The sequence below is a fragment of the Olea europaea genome, chromosome 6, assembly GCF_002742605.1.
Source record: "Olea europaea var. sylvestris chromosome 6, O_europaea_v1, whole genome shotgun sequence".
Lineage (NCBI taxonomy): Eukaryota > Viridiplantae > Streptophyta > Magnoliopsida > Lamiales > Oleaceae > Olea > Olea europaea.
This window is the reverse complement of record NC_036242.1, coordinates 13,282,168-13,304,681: the sequence shown is the minus strand read 5'-3', so window position 1 is coordinate 13,304,681 and position 22,514 is coordinate 13,282,168. Positions and strand designations below refer to the sequence as shown.

The 22,514-nt window shown below is 37.4% G+C and overlaps 1 protein-coding gene across 1 annotated transcript; it reads right to left on the bottom strand.

Annotated features, from left to right (window-relative positions):
• Positions 1 to 17,515: 17,515 nt before the first annotated feature.
• On the bottom strand, positions 17,516 to 19,470 carry LOC111395900 (CASP-like protein 2B1). Its single transcript, XM_023022117.1, has 3 exons — positions 18,780 to 19,470; positions 18,559 to 18,691; positions 17,516 to 17,963 (listed from the first exon to the last, which is right to left on the bottom strand). The coding sequence occupies exons 1-3, from the start codon at positions 19,004 to 19,006 to the stop codon at positions 17,712 to 17,714; spliced, it is 612 nt and encodes a 203-aa protein (XP_022877885.1). The 5' UTR covers positions 19,007 to 19,470; the 3' UTR covers positions 17,516 to 17,711.
• Between the last annotated feature and the right edge of the window lie 3,044 nt (positions 19,471 to 22,514).

Sequence of the window (22,514 nt, the reverse complement as noted above, 5' to 3'; positions counted from 1 at the left end):
GAAAATCATGCGTAATGAACTCAATGAAACAACCACAGGATATTCAAATCTCATACACAAGCCTGGAAACGAGCGATGAATCACAAAACGATGGTACCTCAATCTTTTTAGTCTACCACTCCTTCGTTGCTTCAATTCTGTCGGTTGATGGGTCGTAAGCAATGCCACTGGAGTTCAGCAACTCCTCAAATCTCTTGTGTTTCGGGCGGAGAGCATCCTATCGATTTTTTAATTACTGCTTCTTCTAATTATGCCCAGAGTTAGAATTGAACAAGTGAACCAGTGTCTCCTAGCAGTGTTTAGTGAAACACTTCCTATTTTGATGTCTTTAGACGATGACCATCTCACAGGCGGACACAAAATATATTCGTCTCATAATAATTCCATTATGCATTCTTACGGGCTCCCAATTGCCATTGAACAGGAGAGACATTGGAGGTCAACGAGTTCGGATATTTTAGAGACCACGGCAAGAGATTGAGAATATATTATTGTTTCGCGCGGGTTAGTCGCTAACAATTAAAAAGGGATCAGACGATTGTGTAAGGGACAAACCTCTTGAGACAAAGTCCCAAAAAGGGGTGTTCTTTATTGGCGATGACTTTACAATCGGAAAGTAAAAACAGAATGCCTCCAAGGGGCCCAAGCACACGAGTTACTGTGAAAAAAGTGTTTAAATCTAAACTAAGAAATTTAAAATTACATGTTCTCTGTTCCAGAGTTTTTAATTCGGGGTCCTTTACTCTATGTTTTTTCTTCCTTTTATACTCCCTAGATGATCTCTTTGTGATCAACCGCCTAAAAACTGCTTGATCGTTCTATAACTGCCCACTTTCCTCGTAATGGCAACTTGTCATGGAACTGCCTTTTCTAACTGCTGCCATTACTCTTTGTCGTTCAACCATCTTCAATTGAATTCCTTGAATCGTAAAACGTGATAGGGCTGCTTAATAACTGTTTTGATAACTGTGCTTCTTGATAATCATAACACTTCATTTTTGCTAAGACCTTGGGCGACTCGAAGGTTTGGGCGAGAATAGAGTAGCAACTCTGGGCGACTGCATGGCATTCCATTCGCTCAGATCCTGAGCGACTTGCAAGCTTGAGTGATGGTGTTACCGCGTTCATGAGCCTCTCTATTTGGGCCTTCATCGTGAATTGTCTGATTTAGCTTCGTTCTTTGGGCTATCTGATTTGGGGATCCTCCAATTGAGCTTCATTCCTTGGGCCGTTCGATTTGGGCTGAATTTTTATGTGTCAACAATTATCCCCCAATATGGCAGAATTAATACCAATTATTAAATTTTGCCATATTCACTTTGTGTTTCCAGCAACATTTGAAATTCCCAACAATTTCAATCATTGTTTTTTTTCCATAGTTTGAAAAGGTGCGACGTTTTGCAAACCCTTATAACCCCCAAATACGTCATTTCACTGCACTATTAAATCACTCCTCACTTTTTTTGCGCTTCTCTCTCACAATTTTACTATTCATCTCTTTGCTTCCCTGCTACGTAATTTTGAAAAACTCAATTTCATCCCTAGTGGCTACTTTACAATCTCAATCTGGAGACTCTTTTAGTTTTGAAGACTTTCAGAAACTTCTTAATCGTCTATACGTAACTCCGAACTTTCTCGCACCTACCAACGTCGAACTCAATAAGTTCTACCTAGGTCATTTCTTTAACAATGCAGAGGCAGTTGAACAAGCAGCGGTGGGCCAGCTGTTTCCTTGTACTCAAGGCCCTCCATTTCTAAACTCTCTGCCACTGGGGCCACTTCGCGAAAGAGGTATTTGCACTTGGCCTAAATTTGATGTAGTTTTCCGTAGGTGGCATGCTCGCCTTGTGGACCATGGTCCTACTAAGGCACTTTTTGATAATGCTAGAATTTTTGATTTGTCAGAAATCTCTCTTCAACCCCCTACTTTTGATTTAGCACTTTTTTCGATCGCTTTAAATTTTTGGTCTTCTGAGTATAATGCCTTTATTTTTCCTCTTAGCCCCATGTCTATTACTTTAAGGGATGTTGGGGCCCTAGTGAATTTGCCACCTTTGGGCGATACCATTTTTCCTGGTATCTTGGTTTCTGGTGGCGTCCCAAAGTTTGGTAAAAACCTCACCGAGTCTTATTCAAGCCTGCAAACCCTTCATAACCACTCGAACGCTGAGCCTTCCCATACTGGGCGAGTGGCCTTTCTTCTGGTTTGGCTTTGTAAATATGTTTTGTTTGTACCAAGCATAAAGCCCTCCCTGAGCTATTTATCCATAGAGCACGAATTGGCGCGTGGCAGACCTCTGAATTTATATTCTTTCTTTTTGGCTACCCTCTATAGAGGCATGACTTCTCTTCAAACTCAATTGAAGAATGGTGCATCTCCCACTGGCAGTGGACCTCTTTGGTTCACTCAAATGTGGTTGAGATCCTATTTTCCATTGCTTGGTGCTCCATCATTTTCTCGTCCTTCTGCTAGCTGCTATGGGTTAGCCATTGAGCCCCTGGCTCCTGTAAATATGTCTAGAAGGGACATTTTTTTCATTCTTTTATTCTTTGGATTCAATCCCTTCCTTCTTTCCTTTTCCTCCCTTTTTTACTCCAGACTATATGCATCCTCCCTCCACTATAGACAGCGCGAGTACCTATCTGCTTGTTTGGATCCAGTTTTTAATCGGGAGGGAGTTATTTCATGATATTTTGACTAGGACCAATGCCAAGGCTGGGGTAGAAATATATGCTCCCCAATTTTTTGCTCGCCAACTTGGTTTCGGCCAAACCTGGCCTGTTCCTCCTTGCTATTCAAGGAACTTGATAGACCACTTCCATATTATTAATAAGGCGGAGGTAGAGGTTATAAATGCTCGCAATCTTATTTTGACGAGCCATTTTTTCATTAGCCCCCTTCAATTCTAACCGTGCCATCCATCCCATTTTTGAACAGCTCTGGTCGTCAGTGAAGCGCAGACTGTTTGCGACTGATGCCAATCGTGCCTTTCATTCACTAGACCAACCGAGCATTTCTTCCCCTCCTCCTGTTTTAGTCACCCCTTTGTCCATCCGGAGTCTTTCTCCTCCTTGTCGCGCTAAACAGTCTGCTCGTCCATCTTCTTCTCTCCCTACCAAGCCTACTGTAGCCAAAAGTGCCCCGAACCGCAAACGACCAGCCTCAACATCTCCCATTCTGGAGGATGATGTTGATGATGATGATGATGCCCCTCTTATCATCAGGAGGAAGGTAATTAAATTGGTTTACTCACAAGCATACTTTTTCATACTTGAAACTTTTTTGTGTGCTGATGGTTTATTTGGACTTCTCAGAAAAGTTCAGCCTCTCTTTCGAAGGCTTTGGTATCGGCAGCTCCTGCTCCATCATCCTCCGCTGAGACTGCTTCTTCCAAACCAGCTGATGAAGGGACTACGCTTAAAGAGACATCTTCAGTCCCAGAATTCTCATCACAACCAATGGACGAGCCACCTTCTTCCCAGGGCGTCAACCCCCCAAACATCGAAGCAGAAGGTAATTCAGTTTTTTGATACTTTACCTTTGCTTGTACTATTGGTTTCTGATTTGTTGCTTTTGAGTTCTGCAGATGCTCCTATGAGTTTGCCCATTGTGGCAATATCTTCTCGCTCAGACAAGGGAAAATCCTCACGAATGGTGGAGCCACAGGTGGCAGACTTAGCTGAGGATATGCCATCTTCCAAGATTATTGATGAGGTAATCTTTGCTTCACTTTTATTTCCATCTTGTTCGTTGTAGTGAGAATCTTCAATATTGGCAATTTTCTTTGTAGGATGCTGATAAGATTATGCGTTCCATCCAAGACTTATTCGCTTCCTGGGGGCAAGTCAAGACATCTCGCCCTGCTCCAGCTGGTCGTCCTGCTACTTCTTCAGAGGAAGATATGAAGTTCCTCAAGCAGTCGATATTTGACTACGTGTCCTTCATGGATATGGACATTGGTAAGGCTAGTGCTGCGGGACATAAGGATAAACTTGAGCAGTTGAATGCGCAGTTGGAACAAGCACTGACACTTCCGTCGCTCAATCTTTCTGCTGATTTTAAAGCGACGTCGAAAGTTATCCATTCCGAGATCCTTTCCTTGCTGGCCAAGAATGTTGAACTGAAGGCCAAAAGTATTCAATATCTTCGCGCTGTATCTGAAAAAGAGTCATTGCTTCAGGAGATCAACAAAGCTGAGGGCGAGTTGAGCGAACTAAGTCTTTGGTCGAGCAGTACAAGAAGCTGAAAGTTGATGATGATGTTGTGGCCGAATTGAACATCACTTCCTCTCGGCAAAACGAGGACTGGGGAAAATTTAGGGAAAGAATTCGTTCGGTATGGGGCGGATTGTAATTAAGACATATAATGCCTTAACTTTTTCTTTTTGTAATTTCGCATTTGACTTTCCTTTTGTAACCTTGTACATCATTAATGAACATCTATGTTAACTTCTTATGCATTTATTTGACGTTTGTCTTTTAATCGCCAATCCTTCAAGCATTTAACTGCTTTATGCTAAAAATCTTGCACATTTTCTCTTGATATTTCCACCTCTTTTCCTAAGACTTTGGGCTACTTAATTCCATTTACTAGGCAGAATGTGGCTATTCATATTCTTTCTCTTCATCTCCACCCCCCTATAAATGCACGTATGCTTCGCACTTTCCATTTTCCATCTTCATTTTCATTCTCTTCTTCGAAACCAATTTGCTGCCATTGTTTGGCATTCTGACAATTAATCCAAAACCTTCCTCTTCTGTAAAAATGGATTGTTTGGTCCACCCATTTTACTACTTGTCTTAATGTTACCTTTGGTATGGGAGATATAGGAAATATTTTTTGGCCAGCAGCAAAGTTTTTCCCATCATCTCTTTGTTCTTTACAAGGGGTTCCATGATGGAAGACAATTTTTGGAATGCTTGCGGGCCACCTTACTTGCTGAGAGTGCTTCTCAACCTCTTTGCCCGCCATTGCAGCGATGCATTTAAGAAGGCGGTGCGAGACCAGTCCACCCTCTTACTCGGCGATCGACCAGGAGATTAGCTTACTTTTAATTATAGCTTGTAGAGCATCTATTATTTGTATCTTGTAACTTTGTAATGAACGTTTGATAATAAAGGAATTTATTTGAAGGGATTTCGCTCTGACCTTTTTATTATTAATTGTTCAACATGTTTTGATTACGCTTTTATCTGTTCACTTTCCCATAAAGAAGGAATATATTTTTTCAAATATTTGCCGTTGATGAATCTCACGTGCTTGGTGCCATCTAAATCTTCCAAATGATATGCTCAATTGGGCAACACACTGTTTACTTTGTATGGTCCTTCCCAATTGGGCAACCACTTCCCGTACTTTGGATCCGTGCTATCCAAAGGGAGTATCGTCTTCCAAACTAATTCGCCCAGGTTGAACGACTTGGCTATGACTTTTTTATTATAAAACTTAGTCATTCTTTGTTTTTGAACTTGCAATCTATTTAGGACGTCCAACTTTAATTCGTCCAACCCCAATAAATTTTGAACTAGTGATTTGGTATACTCATCATCATTTAACTTATGTTACAAGCACACTCTAATCGATTGCACGTTGATTTTCATAGGCAAAACAGCCTCCTGTCCATAAGTAAGTTGGAAAGGAGTAATTTTGGTATTTGACCGAGATGATGTTCTATAAGCCCATAAAGCCTTATTCAGACATTCGTGCTAATTTCTGACATTTTCATCTATCATCTTTCTGATAATATTTTTTAGAACCTTATTAGAAGATTCTGCTTGTCCGTTGAATTGAGCGTAATATGATGTGGAGTTTACTAATTTAACCCCAAACTCGCTCAAAAATTTGTTCACTTGATCCCCATTCAAAGATGTTCCGTGATCTACCATCAACGTTTGTGGAATTCCAAACCTATAAATGATGTGATCACGGATAAACTCTATGACATTCTTTTGGGTGATCTCTTTCAAAGGTACCGTCTCTACCCACTTGGTGAAATAGTCGGTCGCAACTATAACAAAAGTATGTTGCTTGGACGATGGGGGATAAATCTTCCCTATCAGGTCTATCACTCAACCCTTGAACGGCCAAGGTTTAATAATAGGTTCCATCTCTCGTACTGGTGCCCTTTGTATTGTACCATACTTTTGGCATGCTAAACAACTCTTTGCATACTGAACACATAATTCTCCCATCTTTGGCCAAAAACATCCACTCCTAATAATTAACCATCTCATCATTTGGCCAGCTTGATGAGCTCCACATATCCCTTCGTGCACCTCAGCCATGATGGTCCTGACTTCTTGCAAATTTACACACTTTAGCAATACACCATCAGAGTGTTTCTTAAACAACTCTTCATCTATTAGTGTATAGTTCAGCAAACGCAGCTTCATTTTCCTACTAATCCCTCTATGAGGTTCTTTAAGGAACCTTTTAATCTCTGTTCTCCAATCCATTACATCTCCATCTTGTATGCAGTGAAGTTCAATCCTCCTCGCCCTTCTTTGGGTCACGGGCAATATGGTTCCATATTCACAAGTAGACTTCCAATTCAAAACCTTTGAGTACCCTGAGGCCATTTGGACCAACTCATTTGCCACGTCGTTATATATCCTATTAACGCATTGAAGTTCTACTTGGTCGAATTCTTCTAACAATTCTTGGGCGATCTCATATTGACTTATAATGGAATCACTTTGGCATTTAAAATCACCAATCAATTGATGAATTACCAATTGAGAATCGCCCCTAACGATCACATTTTTTATTCCCATATCTATCATTAGTTCTAGGCCTACAATTAAGGCTTCATATTCGGCCTAATTATTGGTGCACATCCTGTCCAAAGTGAACGCGAACTTGTAGCAAATCCCTAAAGGATTAGTCAATGCTACTCCTACTCCTACACCTTTAGAGGTTTTTGACCCATCGAAATACAACACTCAAGGTTTTAGTTCGAACGAATTGATTTCTAATTCAATTTCTTCAGGCATGTCAAGGCATTGATGATCGGCTAGAAAGTTAGCCAAAGCCTGATTTTTGACTGCCTTTTGAGGTTTATATTGTATCTCAAATTCTGATAAAGCTAATGTCCAAAGGCCTACCCTTTGGTGCAAAATAGGGCGAGAGAACATATACTTAACTAAATTTACTTTAGAAATTAAATAAACGGTTATGGGCCGTAAATAAGCCCTTAATTTTGTACATGTGAAATACAATGCAAGACATAATTTTTCGATAGCAGAGTAATTACATTCACATTTTGTTAACCGCCTACTTAAGTAGTAAATTGCCCTTTCTTCACCAACTTGGTCTTCCTGCGCGACCATTCCAGCTATTGATTCTTTTTCAGCCGATACGTACACTTTCATTGGCCGTCCTTGGATTGGTGACACCAACACTGGTGGATTTGATAAATATGTCTTCAGGCTTTCAAAAGCCTTTTGATATTCTTCTTTCCAGACGAATTCGTCCTGATTTTTCAGTTTTAAGAGCGACGAAAAGACTTTTGTTCGCCCTGCACAGTTAGAAATAAAGCGTCATAAAAAGTTTACTTGGCTTAGAAACCTTTGCAATTCTTTTTTATTGCTAGGTGGTTTGGCCTCTAAAATGGCCTTCGCTTTATTTTTATCAAATTCAATCCGTCTTTTGTATACTAAGAAATCAAGAAAGTTCCCCGCATTAACACCAAATGTACATTTCAAGGGATTCAACTTTAGCTTATATTGCTTCATTCGCTCAAACGAACATCTTAACTGGTCGAAATGGTCCTCTTCTTTAATGAATTTGACCACTATATCATCTACATACACTTCAACAAACTTTCCTATCATATCATGGAAGATTAAATTCATTGCCCTTTGATAAGTTGCTCCTGCATTTTTTTGGCCAAAAGACATGACCACCCATTCAAAATATCCTAGAGACCCAGGGCATCTAAAGACAGTTTTGTGTATGTCTTCTTCAGCTATATAGATTTGTTTGTATCCTGAATACCCATCCATGAAAGAATACATGACGTGTCCGGTAGTTGAGTCTACTAAAGAATCCACCGTGGATATTGGATACTCATCGTTGGGTGTAGCTATGTTTAAATTCCTAAAGTCTACGCACACCCTTAGTTTACCATTCTTTTTTAGTACTGGCACGATATTGGACAACCATTCGACATACCTGGCTGTTTTAATAAAGCCTGCTTTCAATAATCGCTTTATCTCTTTCTTAATCTCAGGGAGTACATTAGGAGCAAAATGTCTAGGAGGCTGCTTATGAGGTTTAAAATTAGGCTTAGTTAGTAACCTATGTTCCACCAAGTCTCTATCTAAACCAGGCATTTGTTCATATTTCCAAGCAAAACAATTTTTATACTCCTTTAGCAAAGCGATTAGTTTATCACTAACCTCTTGATCGAGTATCTGACTGATGAATGTTGGACGATCTTCTCCTTCATTGCCAATATTTACTTTGATCAGAGGGTCTTGTGCTTGAGCGTATCCAGGTTTGATAATCCTCATCATTTCATCGTCCAGTTCCCTTGTAAGTACTTCTTCTTCTAAACAGTCTACCTTGTTGACTTCCCGACCAATGCTTTGTTCTAACTCGAATACTGCCCATTTGTCTTTCAGCGCTCTTAGGGCTGCCTCTTCTTTCGTTTTGTCCTTGCATCTTTATTAAAAGCCATTAATCTGGCTTTGAAGGCCTGAATATCGGTCATTTGCTTTTGTAGCTTAGAATCCATTTAAGATTCCTTGATTATTCTTCTGCCAATTACTGGCTCTTCTAAAACCACCATATTTGATCTCATTTGGCTGAACATTTCAATGAGTGCATCCACTGAAAATGGCTCTTCACTCTGTGTGAAGATCTGAGTTTCTTCCCCATCTTGGACTACCCTGACAGGTCCATAGTTTTCTTCGTACATGAACCTTTCCACTGAGTTTGCTTCTGCGACAAAAGGCCTATGATCGACATGCACCACCTCTGCTTCACTCTTGTTGTTCCAAAAGACCAGACATTGATGGAGTGATGAGGGTATGCAGCGACTTCCGTGTATCCAATCTCTTCCTAGTAACACATTGTAACTAGTAAGACCATCTATTATAAAGAAGACTGTGGTCCTAGTAGTTGTCCCTATAGTTATGTCCAATGGCATAACTCCCTTAGTTGAAGTTGCTCCTCCATTGAAACTCGTAAGGATGACTTCTGTTGGAATCATGTCACCCTCTGCCTTTGCAAATTTCCTCATCGTCCTAGATGGAATGGTGTTTATAGCTGCTCCATTGTTGACAAGCACTTTTGCCACAGGGATGCCATTAACTAGAGCTTTAACGTACAATGGCCTCAAGTGTTTAGTCAATTTCATGGCTGGCCATTTAAAAATAACCTTTTCGGCAGCTTTTATTTCTACTTTCTGCTTGTTTTCTGTCGAATTATCCCTCTGTGATAAGTCGACGTGCAGCATATCGTGTTGAGCCTCTGTCTCCTGAATTTCCTCCTTACTGTTTTCTAATGCTTTCTCATCAGTTACCCAACCTGTGGGAGGGGGCATTATTCTTGGAGGTGATCCATACTTTTTCAGAGTGAGGCACTCTCTTCTTCCTTTTGGACGTCCCGTACAGTACGTAGAAATCGAAAGAAGGCCCAGATGGTTCTCCCGACAAGTCTACTTCGCGAACTCCCTCTCGATGTAGTTGTTTCAACAAAGTATAGTGTGATACTCCTCTCCTTCTTCTTTCTGCTTCTAGGTCGATTTCTTCTTCGATATATGTCATTCCGTCGTCTTCTTCATCATTGTAGGCCTTTCTAGAAGTCTGACCTTCTTCACATTCCAGCACGCAAGCCTCTCCTTCGTTGTCCTCCCTTGTTTCCTCTTCTTTTTCTTTATTCCTGAATTCATTGGCCAGTAAGTAATTATTAGCCACGACAGGAGGTAACGTACGAAACTGGATAGTAAGGGGCTGATCTGGATCTTTTCCATCCCTTCTTTCTTGCTCAAACTTTGATCTCCCAGAAGAAGTTTTTGGCAGTTCTTTCATTGATTCATCTGTACCGATCTCTTCACTATCTTTGAGAACATTTTGATTGGATACCTTAAGTAGTTTAGGCGCTTTAGGATGTGGCACTCCCTATTGCTGCCTCATCATTCGTCCATAGTTTCGTTGGAAACGCCTTTGTTGGGTTTTAGTCATTTCATCGAACGATATTGCCCTTCCTGCATTATACTGAAACGAATGCCATATATTTGGCCGGCGAGGTTGCGGCCTGAATGTTCTCCCATTATCTATTGGCCTGAACTGCCTCTCAAAAGGCGGTCCTCTATAGAATGATGTACCTCGCCCTCTACCAGGTTAAGTGTTTGGGAAGAAAGTAGGGCGATAGCGATGCTACCATATCCCTGGTTTCTCCGTGTTCCCACTCACTTCTCTTTTACATCTTGCACACAGGACGTCTTCATCCTTTTTTGGCTCTTTCCCCTTGATTCGTTCAAAGACACTGGGATGTGGTCCAGGGTCCTCTTCTCCATCATCTATGACCAACTTGAATTTTGACAACTTGTTTTTGAAACCAGCCGTTACCATGTTCACTCCAAGTAGTTGTGGAAAAGGATTTTCATCCATTGCCATCTTCTTCTTATCGTCGAACGTAATTCGTCCTGATTCAATGTCATCCTGCAATACATGGCGAAAAACCAACCAATTGTTAGTCAAATGTGACCATGCATTATGCCACTTACAATATTTTTACCCTTAATTTGTTCAGGGTTTGGCAATTTATGCTTATCGCTCAGCCTTATCTGCTTATCCCTATATAATTTATCAAATATAAGGTCAGCCTTGGTTACATCGAACGAGAACGTTCTAGCCTTTATGTTTCCATCTTTCATGGGCTCATCCTTGCCCGATGGTCTAGGCTTAGCCATTATAGAACAAGTATACGTGTCTCCTTTGACCAATTCAGCCAAACACATTTCAGCTTGATCGTATGACTCGTCGCTGATGGTATGAATATTAAAATTTGGGTCTTTGTAATAAGTTCCTTTACTATAATTTTTCATCTGCTCTTCTTCTCTTATCAATCGTTCATACCTAATCACATTCGCACTCAACTGGAAAAGGACAGGAAATTCCTTGTCTTGGAATTTCTTTTTTAAATCAAAGGTTAAGCAACTCTGAGCGATTTTAACAAATTCTTTTTCGGGCAGAGGTACAAAACACTTGCTTTTTGCTGTCTTGAACCTTTGGAGAAAACTTTATGCCCATTCGTTTGGCATTTGACGTAGATTCGCCAAATCAGCCAAAGTAACTTTAGACTCAGTTTTATAAAACTGAGCGTGGAATAATTGTTCCAATTGTTGCCATATTTGAACAGAGTTCGCTGGCAAGTTGATGAACCAAGAGAAAGCTACTCCTGTTAATGAACTAGGAAAAAGCCTCATTTTATGGTAATCAGTTACATCACCACTTTACAATGTGAATCGCCCTATGTGTTCTAAAGTAGACACCTCCCCTAAACCGGTAAACAGTGAGAATTCTGGCACTTTATACCCTCTAGGCCATCGATATGCTTGGTCTACCCAATTTGGGCCATTACCATTAGCCTGAACATCTATTCTCTCATTAACACGTGGGGTATTCTGTCCATTGTTTAGGACATTATCTCTTACATTTGGGTTACCCCCCAAGTTAGGCGTACCACTACCATTGTTCTGATTTGGCACTGCACCACCCCCTTGGTTTGAAGTAGAGGGACCAGAAAGTGGTTCTATCCCTTGATTCGGATTTAAGACTAAGGGATTATGTCCCACAATTGTCCTAGTTTGAAAGTGGTTTGCAAGAGGCAGAACCGGTTGACATATTTGGCCTACTAACTTATTCATTATTTCGTTCAAAGTGTTTAGTTGTTTGGTCATGTTGTCATAATGTGCATTCACATTTTGGATAAATCTTTCCATATTATGAATATTTCGAAAATTTACGTGTTTAACGACATCTTGTGTTAGTTCTCCAAGTAGTGCACGCATAGTTCGAGGACTCAACTCTGTCATTGGTTCGTAACGAATGTTACTGCTCTGATTCTGTCCATCTGTTCGTGGAGAGGCATGCTGCTCCTCATATCGCTCGATCACAGATTGGACTCCTCCCTGACTTGCTGCTTCCTTATCGGATCTCTGAGGCATATTTTTTCACCTTTTGTATTTTCAACACCAAACACCACTGTCCCACTGGGCGTGCCAAATTGTTTCGTGCGGATTAGTCGCTAACAATTAAAAAGGGATCAGATGATTGTGTAATGGACAAACCTCTTGAGACAAAGTCCCAAAAAGGGGTGTTCTTTATTGGCGATGGCTTTACAGTCGGAAAGTAAAAACAGAATGCCTCCAAGGGGCGCAAGCACACGAGTTATTGTGAAAGAAGTGTTTAAATCTAAACTAAGAAATTTAAAATTACATATTCTCTATTCGAGAGTTTTTGATTCGGGGTCCTTTACTCTATGTCTTTTCTTCCTTTTATACTCCCTAGATGATCTCTTTGTGATCAACCGCCTAAAAACTGCTTGATCGTTCTATAACTGTCCACTTTCCTCGTAATGGCCAACTTGTCATGGAACTGCCTTTTCTAACTGCTGCCATTACTCTTTGTATTCAACCGTTTTCAATTGAATTCCTTAAATCGTGGAACGTGATAGGGCTGCTTAATAACTGCTTTGATAACTATGCTTCTTGATAATCATAACACTTCATGTTTGCTAAGGCCTTAGGCGACTTGAAGGTTTGGACGAGAATAGAGTAGCAGCTCTGGGCGACTGCATGGCATTCCATTCGCTCAGATCTTGGGCGACTTACAAGTTTGGGCGATGGTGTTACCGCATTCATGGGCCTCCCTATTTGGACCTTCATCTTGAATTGTCTGATTGGGTTTCGTTCTTTGGACTATCTGATTTGGGGATCTCCAATTGGGCTTCATTCTTTGAACCGTTCGATTTGGGCTGAATTTTTATGTGTCAACAATTATAAATAAACCACAATTTGTACAAAGAGTTTGAAGAAACGGCAAGTTCAACAAAAAACTTTGTAATAGGAAATCAACTGTACCGAAGAGGAGATGGGATCCATGGTAGGTCACACAGGTGAAGCAGAATGAGGACTGTGGAGAACGTTCAGGTGTAGCCTTTTTTGGCGGGCGTCACAATTGCGCTGGATTAAAGTTTAGTGGGTAGTTGTGAATTGGAAATCCCACTGTCGGCTGCAAGATCGGCCAAATGGCGTGCCTATAGGTTTTGGGTGGTGGGGGAAAAGCTAATGCCTTGGAGTTTCGCTGCATGCTGTGACGGTTCCTTTCTTACGATCAGGCAGAGGGTAATCAACGGGAACTTCGCTTTTGCTGCCAAAGAAGGAGGCTATCCATGTTTAGGTATTGCTCATTCAGTGGTGAAAAGTTTGTGTCCCAATGATTCAAGACCGAAATCTTTGCTGCTATGAGGGAGACAGTCGATTATGGCCGAGTACCTATGGCGATTCCAGTCAACGTCAATTTCTAGTGTTGGGACGGTTGCATTCGTGTTGAAGAAGATTACAGTGGTAGGTGAGTTGGTGTGATCAATTTGCTAATCAATTGAAGGGCAAAAATGAGAAAAAGGCCGTGACATGAATCTGTGGAAGGTTTGAATACTAGCCAGGACTATGAATTTTTCAATGCTAAAAGACAAAGCAACGATTTGAATTTTGCTTTTAATCTGTTCTAAAGCGACACCAAACAAGCGCTATATAAGCTCTTAAATCTTCATTTCATACTATAATTTGTATATAATATTAAATAATTTATATATTAATTAAAATTTTAAAATAAGAAAATATATTTTTACATTTTTTTATGCCTAGACTTCATCTAGAATCACATTGCCCAAAACCTTGACTCCTCGCCACGCATTGTTCTTTTTTAGAACACTATGTAAATGGGGATTGACTTTCTTATTTTTTATTTTTTATGTTTTGAATTTGATAAAATTCTTTATTTTGTCGTTTATTTATTTTAGTGAAAAATAACAAGCCATAAAATTATTTAACCGACTCAATTATTTATAACAAATTGGATTAGGTTGACCTATATCCATATTTGATCCATTTAATTAACTAATTATGTTATTCGGATCTTGATTGGGTTATTAGACTAAAACTATAAATCCATCTCCCATTAATTTTAAGCAGAAATTCATATCTAAGAGTTTAAATATGATCCATTTCAAAACTAAAAAACAAGATTTCAAATTTCAAAAATTAGATATTATTTAATTTTTATTTATGAAATAATTAATTAAAAATATATTTTATTAATTCAATGTATTAAGGTCGAAATTATATATGTTTTGGTCACAAATTATCGAATTAACTCGTAACAAATTTTTTTTCAGTCTCGAATATAAAATTTTAGAGGTCGCAAATTATTTTATGGTCATAAATCAAAAATTTTATAATTCATAATTTATTCGTCCATCACAAATTAAAAAATATATAGATCAATTTACCTGTTAGTCACAAATCACAAATTTTATAAGTCACAATTCAGATTTTTAGGTGACATATTATTTATTAATCACAAATCACAATATCAAATAATTGGTCACATATTATTTATTGGTAATAAACTTTATTGGCTTGATTCGACAGAGCCTGCTAAATTGATCAATTTATTGGTCACAATAACTAAATAATTGGTCGTGGTCCCTCTTTATACAACTCGAACCCATCAAGGCCTTATCACCACCACCAGAACCACCATCTCACAACCACTAGACCACCAATGCCTATAATAAGAATCAAAACCACCATCTCTACCACACCATCACCAACCAAAAATCCCGAAACCTACCATCATTGTCTCTATCACCGTCGCCACTACCATGATCGCCATCGCCACCAATCCACAATCATAGCCACTGCTACCACAATCTCATAATTACCATCTCCATAACAGCCGCCACCACAATGATCACTTGAACAAAAAATCACAACTACCATCTCCTCTATCTTCATCTCCACTACATCGCAACCACCACACCCACTAAAAATTCTCAAATCGTCGCTGTCGGCACCTGCGAACACCATCTACAAAACCCATCCCAAATCATTGCACAACCATCGCAATCACGGCTTCAGTGATTACAGCCACCATAAAATAAGACAGAATATAATAGAAAGAATGATACGTTGTGCACGATGCTCCAGGAGACGAGCACAGCTACTGCAACAATGCCACACACAGTGGCGCTGTCATCGCCTGTTGTGCGTGACATTGCTGTTGTGGCTTCCGACAACGTTGTTGTTGTGTCTTGTGTGTCATGCAGGAGGTGTAGCATGACGAGCACAGCGTCGAGCGCAGTTGCTGCAACAACACCGCACATGACGGGGCTGTCATCGTCCCTGTGCACGACGTTGTTGCTATGGCTTTTCAACGGCGCTACTACTATGTCTTATCGCCTGCTATGAGCCATCGATGGGTCTCTCAGTGTGGTAGAAGAGAGACAACAGAGATGATAAAGAGAATAGAAATGAAAAATGATTTATGGTTTGGGTTTGGGTTGGATGGGGGTTGGGTAAAGTGGTAATGTAGATTAAATTATTATTAATATTTAAAAATTATATTATTATCTGATTTTTGTATAAATAAACCTAAAATCAGATTTTTGAAATGTAAATCCTAAAAGTAGGCTTCCATGTAATTTTCACTTAATTTTATCAAATTTTTGGATCAAAATCCAATTCATTGATAGTGCTATGTCCTCATTAATTGTATCATTTATATGGCCGAAAAACATTGATCTTCTAATAAATTCGTTCTTTGTAAATGTACTTGTTTTTAAAATTGTACAAGAACAATTTATTAATAGATCTTATAAATCATATCATCGTTCCGTCATTAAATCAACAATTTCAAGTAGTAAATAGAACTTGATTGACATAGTGGACAAAATTTTAACATTTTGTTTGCTTTTTAATGTTGTCCATTATGGCAAATCCGAATTTGATTTGTTGTCCCCCATTTTGTAAAATGAACAGTTAGATTTTTTATTGATAAACAATAATTTTTATCACACATTTGAAATCATTTATTAACCACACATTTTTTGAGACTTAATACTATTCATTCTAAAAAGTTGGTAATCATTTAATCTGATCATTCACATTAATCGCCATTGAGCTCTCTCAGTTATTTCTTTGCTGCGACTGAAGGTAATAAACACAAAACCATCCATTCTGGTTCTATATTTGTTCGAATAAAATGCTTAGCCAATTCCATGCATCTAACTAAAAAATCATTTCTTCTTCCAACCTTTCGATCTTCCCATTCATTTCCTGTGGATCCTTCTTCCCCTAATTCTTTCGTAAATTTAGATCAGCTAATTGTTCTCGAATAGCACCTGCACCAGTAGAAATTTCTCAATTGCGATATTTATCGAAGCCTTGGGTAGTAAAAAACAGCGGGATGCTGTATTTCAGTTCTTTGAGTTGTCATTGAACTTTCCTAAAGGGTTGTTTGCTGCCATTGAACTTAAAAGTTCACAGAGATACCATTTATTTTTTCCCAATATTTCTAGCTGTAATCGAATTTAAAAATTCTCCAAATTGCCATTGTACTTAATAAATGTTATTTCATCTGTCATCGTCACTTGTTGTTTTAAAAGTTAACAAAGTTAATACTTACCAAAATGTTATCAAATCTACCATTTTGTCTATCATGTTATTCAATCGGTTAAATTTTAAAACGATGAGCTATGGAGTAAAGGATGAGGTAAAGTTCAATGAAATTTCGAAGAAATCTCAAAGTTGAATGACAATTAAAAAACATTTTAAAAAGAAGTCCACTACAACTCAAAGGAATTTCAAAATTCAATGATAATTATAAAGCATTTAAAAAGGTGTAGTAACAATTGGGATATTTAACCCGTCAAATCCGACTCAGCAAACAGACCACGGTAGTTGAGTGGCTATTGTATAAAATTTACAAGATTACTGTCACTCTGTCAGCATCTTCAACCCAATCTCTTAGCACCAAATTCTTGGTGCAATCCATGTCCAACCATGGCACCATTTTGGTGTAAAATGGTACAAATTATTAAGTACCTTTTTCTCTTCTTTTCCATTTTGCACCAAATTTTTTTTAAGGGGTATTTGTGTCCATTTTTATTATACGACAAATTTTAATTCTTAATTTAATTGTATTATTATGTTTATAAATAAATAACTTTTGAGATAAATATATCGTTAAGAATGAAAGGAACTTATGAAAATGGTGAAACGCTACTTTATTTAGTGCAATTTTTGGCGCATTGGGTGGGAAATGCTTTTCAATTTGGTGCAAAACTTAACTCAAATATTAATACAGTGTTGGAGATGGCCTAACATGGATGTCTCTCTTCACAATCAAAGGGACCCATAAAGTGATAATTCTTCCCAGATTCTTTCGGTATCTTCATTACTTTTGATCAAATTATTACACTTTTTTCTTGAATCAAAGGTTATTTAACAGAATCCATTCACATCCCATATGTTTATTCTGTAAGATACATAATTTTGATGTACTAACATATAGACAAACTTCTTTTATTATACAATGAAAAGGGCCATCATCTTTCACACAAATGGAACAAGTTACACAATTTCCATGTCTGAAGGGAAACTGAAAAGCTTGATATAACTGGTAGTATATAACCTAATTTACCACTTTCCATTGTTCTTGCCTTTGTTGTGTCCATACAGACGGAACAGACCAAACGCAGAAATAGCAGAGAGGACGACCATAGCAATGCTTACAACTACTGCACCTGCTATGCCCTCCCCGATTTGGTTGCAGAATTTCTCGTACATGTTGCAAATCTTCATCCATTGAAGTTCCGTCTGCCCATATTTGCCAAAAACAGCAGACTGAGCAGCGGCAGCCACTGCAGCCAGAGTTAAGTAGGCCATTATCTGCACAATTGAACCGACTTGAGCACTGTCGAAACTCAAAAGAATGATTAATAGCCAATGCAAGGGAAAACGATTTTGCATGCATTTGTTCAGCTAGAAGAAATTTGAGAGGAATGTAATAGAGATTTGAGAATAATAGGTTTTGTAATAGTGATTTTTGAATAATCTATAGTTAAAAAGTACGAAAAAATTTTAGATTTACATATCTAGAATTATTTTATGGGAGAATGTATGGTTGAAAATGAGTTTTGGGAAAAATGAGTTCAGATAAAAAATGGAACTCAAGAGCATAATAAATTAAAATCTTGTCTATTATAGTAATCATTGTTTTTAAAAGGGTTTCTATTCCATAAGTACTTTTAAAAAAAGTTACATTACTAATTTATTTTAAAAGTTCTTCTAATTAAAAGAAGCACTCCTATAAAATTAGTTAAATGGTTTCAAAAGCAACTTTTGAATCTTAAAAGCTCATTTTGACTTTTCAAAAGCCATGTCCAACAGGCCCATAATAAGTTAGAATCTTCTCACTTGTGTCGATCATTATCCAGTTAAATCTAAAACTCAGTATCGAACACGCCCTTAGAGTAGTTCACACCTGATCACCAGAGAAAATGACCCAAGCTAAGGGCTTGTTGAAGAGCACACTTCCTCTAATCATGCTCAAAACACACCTCAAAACTTGGACAAGTGAATAGGCAGCAGCTAACCCATTGGCTATTACCAAGAAACTGCATAATCAAAGTAATTAATCAAGAACAAGATTAAACTTTCTCTCTCAGAAATTTCAACTATAATTAAAAGAGGAGAAAATCTTACACAAAGGCTTTCATGTCTGTAAATCTAGCCTTCTTCTGAATAGAGAAAATCTCTTTAACCTGAGTGTCTGTCCCTATAAGAACAGCAGAAAGTATAGCTAGACCACATATCAAACACCTTAAAATCAATTCTGCGAGCCTCACTCTCCTGTCAATTGCCTTCAAATTGCTCCCATGATAAACAGGAACAGTTCCAGGACTCACTCCTACACCAAGATAACTACTCATTTTTACTCCTATTTCCAATCTACAATTACTCGGGAAGAAATAAACACAAGAAGTAAAGAGCTGTACGAAATTCACCTAACACACCCTACTGCTTATATAGACACCCAGTAACACTAGTTCATGCATTTTATATTCAAAGATTTAATGCACTTTTTTTGTAGTGCTGCCAAGTGTTTGGCATTGTAATTTATAGTTCACCATGTGTAGGAATGGTTAGAGGCCACAAATTTATCAACATTCATGGGGGCATTAATTGGAGGCTAATCTTGCATTGAATGCAAGACGACCTGACATCTGAGATTGCATTAAAGAACAAAGGCCTAAAAGATTTCTGGGAATGGGCGATGGTTTCTTGTTTCAAGAAAGGAGAGAGATTAGGGTAGAGACTGCCTTTAATTCTCTCATTTAAGGAGAATTATTGTAACCCATTCCTTTTTATGTGGGAGAAAAAGACGAGAGACAGACAGAGATTAGTGTTGTCAATTATCAAGATTCAAGAGTGAATACATGTTGCGCAATTGAATGGAAATTGGAAGGTGAAAAGAGAGTTGCAAAATTTGAATCTTTTACCAAAACTTAAATTATAATTTAAAAAAGTGAATACTTTTATTTACATATTTCATTATAATTTAAGAAAGACAAATATACTTTTTATTTATATATTTGGGTAATTGGCGCAAAACATCCCTGCCTATCAAGTTGATTGTGGAAAACGTCCCTCCCTTTCATTTTTTGGCATTTTTGCTCCTATTTTCACATTTCTTTGCGCTGAACATCCTTTTTACCAATTTTTGACGTAAAATGACCAAAATACCCTCTTATTTAAACAAAAGAAAAGAAAATTGCAACTATGGGCCCAAACTTTTAAAAAGTGCAAATCGGTTCAAAAGTCTTATTAAAATTTTAAACATTAAAAATGAAAAAATGACCAAAAAAAAAAAACAAATTCTCTCTCTCTTCTCCCCTCCTCCCCTCCTCCGACGGTCCACACTTCTCCCTCCGGCTCCTCCACTAAATTGAATCAATACCTAGTAATGTATTAATCCAAATTTAAGGCAATTTTCTATTTTCTTTCTCACCATATATCATACAATTAGTGGGGCAGTCATTGTAATAACCCAAACCAGGAAACAAACCAGTTAATCAAAGTTACCACACTTCCAGCTAGGCCTTTGATTCCGACATGAAGAATCTGCCATACACGATATCAGGAAACATGGTCACATAAAGACACTATTTTCTCAGCATTTGACCGCATAATTTGATATATTCAAGCTTCAATGAAACTCACTTTCATTAACTGATATTTTGTTCAAAGATTTGATTAATGGACCCACATAAAACAACAGAAAAACAGAGTTTGAAAACCTTTTGTTTAGCAATAATTTATTCAAGCATTTTTTAAGTAGAGCAGCAGAAATCAAAGACAAGTGCCAAAGTCAATAAACAACACGAAACAAATTAGGACAAGAGCATCCACAGGTTCCTGAATGCTGAGAAAGAAAATAGAAACTTGTCTTAACTTTGGATTAAAACTTTACTGGGTATTGATTCAATTCAGTGGAGAAGCGGGAGGGAGGAGTGTGAACAGTCGGATGAGGAGGGGAGAAGAGAGAGAGAGAGAATTTGTTTTTTTTTCTTTTTTCTTTTTTTTTTTATTTTTAATGTCTTAACAAGGCTTTTGAATCGATTTGCACTTTTTAAAAGTTTGGGCCCATGGTTGCAATTTCTTCTTTTTTGTTTTGTTTTGTTTAAATATGAGGGTATTTTGGTCATTTTACGTCAAAATTGGTAAAAAGAATGTTCAGGGCAAAGAAAGGTGGAAATAGGAGCAAAAATGCAAAAAAAATGAAAGGTAGGAACATTTTCCACAGTCAACTCAATAGGTAAGGACGTTTTGCGCCAATTACCCTTATATATTTCATAGAACTAATAATTACTGCTCGATTGTTGTTTACTTATTGCATAGGATCCGCAATTTACAAACGCCTATATTTTAATTTGAGCACCCCCAAGCAAGCTGGTGGCCATATTAACGAGGCAGTTATTTGGTTGAACTACTCTTTAATTATGCTAGAATAATTTTTTATTTCTTTTTTTTTCGCACTTATATTTTCACTTTTTTTGGTTGCATTCTTACATTAACTAGCACACTGACCCCGCCAATGATTTTCTATTGAAACATTTTATTAGCTGACTTCGAAATGATGGATAATTGAATAATGTTATGGTCACACTTTTGTATTTGTTAGTTTGCTAATTTACAGATATAATGGGCATATAAGTCTTTTATGTCATCCTACCAATCTTTTTAAACAAAAATCATCATCAGGCACAATCTATGCTAATTAATAAAAGATTAATAATAAGAATGAGAAGAAAGAAATTGAGAGATAACTACGAAAATAAGCAAATGTTTATAGTTATTGGTGCAACTAAGAGAATTGAAGCGTCAATAATAAACATCCTTAAATTTATAGCTAAATTTCTTTAAATTTAAAATGCTTTTGCCGTATGAAGGTAGCTAATGTCCTGACTTTCACATTTGGTCATCACAAAAAAATTGAAGATAAAATTTAGATGAAATATTCCATTATTTCCCTAATAACTAGCTTTTAAATAACTTAATTCAATACAAAGAATAGATAGTAATTTAGTGTTAAAAAATATGTAGTTATTTAGTAGACCAGAAGTTTCGTAGCTAGCTTTTAGCTCCTTATGGAAGAGTCAACTCCACGATATAAGGTTTTCTTTAAGTATACAAGACTTTGGTTCAATATAAAAGATTTATCAAGAAGAGAGATAGATATAGACAGAGACGAGATCGAACGAAAAAAAAACTCTTTTTCATTAAGAGAAAAAGGTAAGAAGTTTTCAGAGAATTCATTAGAGGAATGTATCCAATAATAATGATTTTTAGTTAAATCAATACAAAATATTGATAAGTAATCGTTAGGAGACCACAAGCTTATACTTGATCAATTTGTAGGATGATATTGTTGTCACTCGAAAGGTGCCATATTTGGACAGAGGTAATGGATTTTTTTCTTCTTTTTTATTTTGTTAGACTATTTTCTATTCTTTTACTTTTTATTTGTTTTCATATAAATACATATAATTTGATAAGCCATTCTTAACTTTCTACGTCTTAAACTCGTTTTCCGCATTCTATATTTACGAATTTTGTTTATATAACAAAATATAAACCTCAAATATAAGCTTCTTCTAATATTCAGTATTCTGGATGTTTTCGTTTTTGCCCAACATCGACAATATATTACGTTGTATTCTTGAGGTGAACTTGTTTTTCCATTTACATCACGAGTTTAGTAGAAACAAATAACGTCTCAAAAAAACAACAGTTTAACATACCTAAGAGTCAAATTCATCATTTCAAATTTAAATTCCTAAAACAAACTTCAACTCTTCCAGAAATATTTCTTCAACATGATTAAATCTAATAGCAAGTACCATTTAAAAAAAAAATATATATATATATATATATAAA

What these genes read in the sequence shown, in the direction of transcription:
- LOC111395900 (XM_023022117.1), bottom strand. Translation starts at nt 19,006, where the DNA reads ATGAGTAGTTATCTTGGTGTAGGAGTGAGTCCTGGAACTGTTCCTGTT. An exon ending in ACAGACATGAAAGCCTTTGT is followed by an intron (nt 18,692 to 18,779) that starts GTAAGATTTTCT and finishes TTGATTATGCAG; the next exon opens with TTTCTTGGTAATAGCCAATG. An exon ending in TCATTTTCTCTGGTGATCAG is followed by an intron (nt 17,964 to 18,558) that starts GTGTGAACTACT and finishes TCAATTGTGCAG; the next exon opens with ATAATGGCCTACTTAACTCT.